General features: G+C 35.1%; 1 protein-coding gene across 1 annotated transcript; it reads right to left on the reverse strand.

The window, feature by feature from the left end:
• Positions 1 to 2,994: 2,994 nt before the first annotated feature.
• LOC145679461 (uncharacterized) lies at positions 2,995 to 3,501 on the reverse strand. Its single transcript, XM_081750041.1, has one exon. It carries the CDS (start codon positions 3,499 to 3,501, stop codon positions 2,995 to 2,997), a length of 507 nt encoding a protein of 168 aa, XP_081606167.1.
• Between the last annotated feature and the right edge of the window lie 878 nt (positions 3,502 to 4,379).

A 4,379-nucleotide genomic window follows, 5' to 3' on the forward strand; every position in this document is an offset into this window, starting at 1 on the left:
TATTGTTTTCCTACAAAACAATTAACAGTGATGATAACAAAATACTATTTGCAGAAATTAAAGGCTGTATGATGTAGCTACGAGTTATAGAATTTACTGACTGTGCCACACTTTCTACTGTTTGTGTCCCTGTAAACACTAGAGTACGTCCCGTCTGCACTTCCAAATTAAACCGTATTGATCAGAGTTATAAATATTTTCTGTTCCAATAACATGTGTTCCTTCACATTCACAACAAATGCATTGGCACTGGCTTCTAACTTTTTTGGCTATAGATTTAATCAAACGTCCTGTTAAAATAAGTACAGAAAGGGGTTTCAAATCAGTCTGTATCTTCTCTCAGTGGCTCCTGCCAATTATAATTGTTCTTGGCTAACTGCAGAACATTTCAAACCAGAAGACTATTTGTAATTGTAATCATGTTGGATCCACCAATTTGAATTTTGTAATTTTAACGTCAGGTTCTGAATCACCTGTCGTAAAACCTCCTTGGCAGTAAGCTAGCCGTATCATTTAATCTTCTATTTTAATGATTATTTTCTGTTTATGCTTGGAGGCCATCTCTAACGTTCAAAGGGTGGTTTCTACCCTTAAACCCGCACCACTGCCAAAATTAAAAAAAAAAAAAAAAGACGTGACGATTATTTTTTGATATTCTACAAGTATGCAAAGTTTCATTCAAATCAGTAAATAACACTTCCGTAATTCTCTTTGTTAGTGCTGTTCAAATGGAACAAATAAGTTAATTGGCGGACATGAAGTCAGAACAAAGAAAAAATACGCCGATATTACGAAGAGACTGAGCAACGTTTGTGAAAATTACAAATTTGATGATGTAATTACAGTCTTAAAAGGAATTTAGTACAATTTTAGATTCTGAGTTGAGTGGTTCTATGTAATTTTAATTTTTTCAACAAAATTCCTTTGAGGTATTATTTAGTTTGTATATATTATTACTGTGTCTCAGGAACTTTGTGCAATATATTTATTTCTATTTAGAAATGATGCTGAATACTTTGCAGTAGATTTGATTTTTGAATTAGATTTGATTATTATTCTATAAAACTCGACTATGGACACATCTGAATTGAAATTATTGTTACGAATGGATTGTGTTGTATTATCATCCTTTCTCAATAACAATGAGAATCAATAACAATGTTAATCAGTTTACACTATTGCAGAGTGGCTACACTATGACACTTCATGACTGTTCATTACAAACATATGATTAATGCAATTAAATATTAGGCTATACACCGAAACATCCTTTACAGCCAAGCGTCCTTACACTAATACGTCCGTACACCGAAACATCCGTACACCGAAACGTCCTACACCGAAACATCCTGCACCAAAACATCCTACACCGAAACACCCTAGACCCCCTTCGAAGTGAAACATATTCATTATTACATTTGTTGGACTCTAGTGAGTCAGAAACTACAATTAATAAAGAGTTTGTTTTGTCTAGTATCCCTGCGATTAGAAGAGCCTTATCTAAAAGATATTTCATTTGTATATGAGAAAATAGTAAAGTTTATTTCTAAAAATAAAATAAATATTTTCAATGTAAAACTAATATTAAATTTTGAAGAGGAGCTAAACAGGAAAATTTGTTACCATTTACATCAGTTTTCAGACAGTTCACTATACTCTGAAATGGAAAGAAGTCAAACTTGGAAACATTTTACTAAAGGGACTTCGACAGAAAGTGCAACATGTAAATATTGCAAGGTTAAAATAAAGAGCAAATGTAGCACAAACGTGTTATGGAAACATTAAAAAAAAAAAAAAAAACTGCAACCTACTATATTAGTGAATCTGAAAAAAAGTTTTGACGGATTTTAGATATTCAATTTTATCATCACAATTTCAGATATAGGTTTGGATACGAATCAAGATCTGAGATTCGAATTTCGGATCCGAGATCCGGTTCCAGATCCGAAATCCGAATTTCGGATCCAGATCCAGGTCCGAGATACGGATCTGAGGTTTTGATCCGAGATCCTTATCTAAGATCCGGATCTCATTGGGTCCGGGATATCCGGGTCCGAAAATTTTTGACCATCCCTAGTTCAAGTTCATATATGAACCCCCAAGTGAAGATGAAGGGAGAGGATCCATTGCTTCAACAATCAACTATGTTAACAGTAGTGAACATTATATTGAAATGTGTTCAGAGCACCACTTTCGTTTCATTCCTTATTTTACCTAGGTATATATATCTGCTGCGTAACTTAAAATCTATATCTGTGAAAGTTCTTTCTGGGATGTGGTAAACCTATTTCGTGTTTCATTTATACATACATGTTCATATCGAACTTAGGTAATTTCGTCACCGGAAATTTCGCCACCGGAATTTTCGTCACGGTAATTTCGTCACCGGAATTTTCGTCACCAAAATATTAGCATGTAGATAATTTCGTCACCGAAAATTTTGACGTAGTAAATTCGCCACCGGTAATTTTGTCACCGAAAATGACCACTGTCTTATTGAACATGGCACAATGAATAAACTCGAAAAAGTTTTTGAAATTGCTTAGATTATTAAATAAATAGTTACATATTATTTTAAATATTATGTCTGAGGTAAGAGAGAAAATTTTCGGTAATTCTATCACAGAAATATTAATTAGCATGGAAATTTTGTCACGGTTATCCTTTCATCTTTCTTGAACTAAGTAGAAACAAACTAAGTGAGCGAAAAGCTTACCTGATCTTAATCAAACTTGGAAAGCAATTAAGTTGGTATTGTACTCTGCAAAATCGAAGTTTCGGATTCTCGACGCAAGAACAAACACCAGTAGATCATAATGCCAGCTTCAGTAAATGTTAAAAGCACAGGCAAAATGGGCCCCTAATGAGTTTGTATATTACTATTTACAAATTTTATGTTTTTCCAATATCAAAATTTCCAAACAGAAAACAGTAAAGAAAATGTAAGTCGTTATAATACCATAAGCGTTTTACATGTTCATTTTCTACTGTGCATCACATTAAATGAAACACCAAGCAAAAATCTGTCAAACTTTTAGTTCCAGCATTGTACGCTAAACACAAAGACTGGAGCCGTTTCTGCAAAGTCTGAAACGCTCTTTTAGTTTTCTTTTTTGGTGGTTGACCCACAGCATTTTGATGAAGCATAGTTGAAACTGTTGCTTCATCTTGTTGAATTCCACGAATAAACCTCCAAATAGTTGGGTGTGATATTCCTACCAGTTGATGAAACTTCTGGTTCCACGATTCACAAATATTATTTGTCCTAGGATTCTTGTTCAGGGTGGCTTGGTGAACATTCCAGGTGTCTGGAGAATAAGGAGGGGGCAAATTGCGTAAACGAATATTTCCAGATCGAGTTTTAACACGGCGATATGTGCCGGACACGTAAATACTATCAAAATAGTCTAGAAGTTCCAGCTCTTCCTCCGAAGCCTCCTCCCTTAGTATTTGTATTCCTCGATGCACATCCGCTATAGGGAGAAATGCTAATCCGTTCATTTTCCCGCAAAACATACGAACATTTTCATCGTTCTTGTATCGTTCTGTGAGTCCAAATTCTTGTACCTATGGCCATCAAAGCCTATGGCCATTCTTGAACCTATGGTCCAAATTCTTGAACCTATGTACAGCCAGCGACAGTAGAAAATGGAGGTTGGATACATAAGAAATGATAGCTTTTTCCAGTATCAGAATAGTTTCACTCGATGTCTGATAGTTGGACAACCAACATGACAGCAAATACGTGCCCGAAAACATAACATGCCAGGATATTCCTCCACTCGGAGGAAAAAGTATTACTATCTGAGAGTATCATTTAGAGAAACAACCACGAGATAAATCTGCAGAAATTCCATTCATATTAAGTTCAAAGAGATAGGAATTAATGCAAAGAAAACGAAAAGAATAATACGCTTCATGCCGAAACCGAAAAAGTACGGATAGCTAAACAAAATGAGAAAAGAAGGAAAGAGCAAAAGATATGGGAATAAATTAAATTTTAACACTTAAGGATAAACAGTTTCCGTCTTTCCCGCTGCCCCCATCTTGGGTTTTCTTCCTTCATAGGATAAATCTCTTTCAGTATCAAACGCGAACATCATTTAGTGTTGAATTCCTTGAAAAAAAAATTAACTCAGTTTAGGCCGAGACTCGAACCCCAGACCCTTAGAATGACAGTCTCACGCGGTACCCATTTAACTACACAGGCTCTATCTACTATGTTCATAAATCTGCTATTACCCGCGCTGTTATCAAACGTGTTAAATGAGCCATTGTCGGTGAGCCACACAAGTTCCATTTGAAGTTTAAATTTTATTTACCTCACTTAGCCATCTATGTGTAGCAGTCCCCTTGCTTTCATAAAAAGCATTTGTTCT

Source organism: Thermobia domestica, chromosome 2 (genome assembly GCF_964235325.1).
Source record: "Thermobia domestica chromosome 2, izTheDome1.hap1.1, whole genome shotgun sequence".
Classification (NCBI taxonomy): domain Eukaryota; kingdom Metazoa; phylum Arthropoda; class Insecta; order Zygentoma; family Lepismatidae; genus Thermobia; species Thermobia domestica.

Coding starts and splice junctions, on each gene's coding strand:
- LOC145679461 (XM_081750041.1), bottom strand. CDS start 3,501: ATGAACGGATTAGCATTTCTCCCTATAGCGGATGTGCATCGAGGAATA.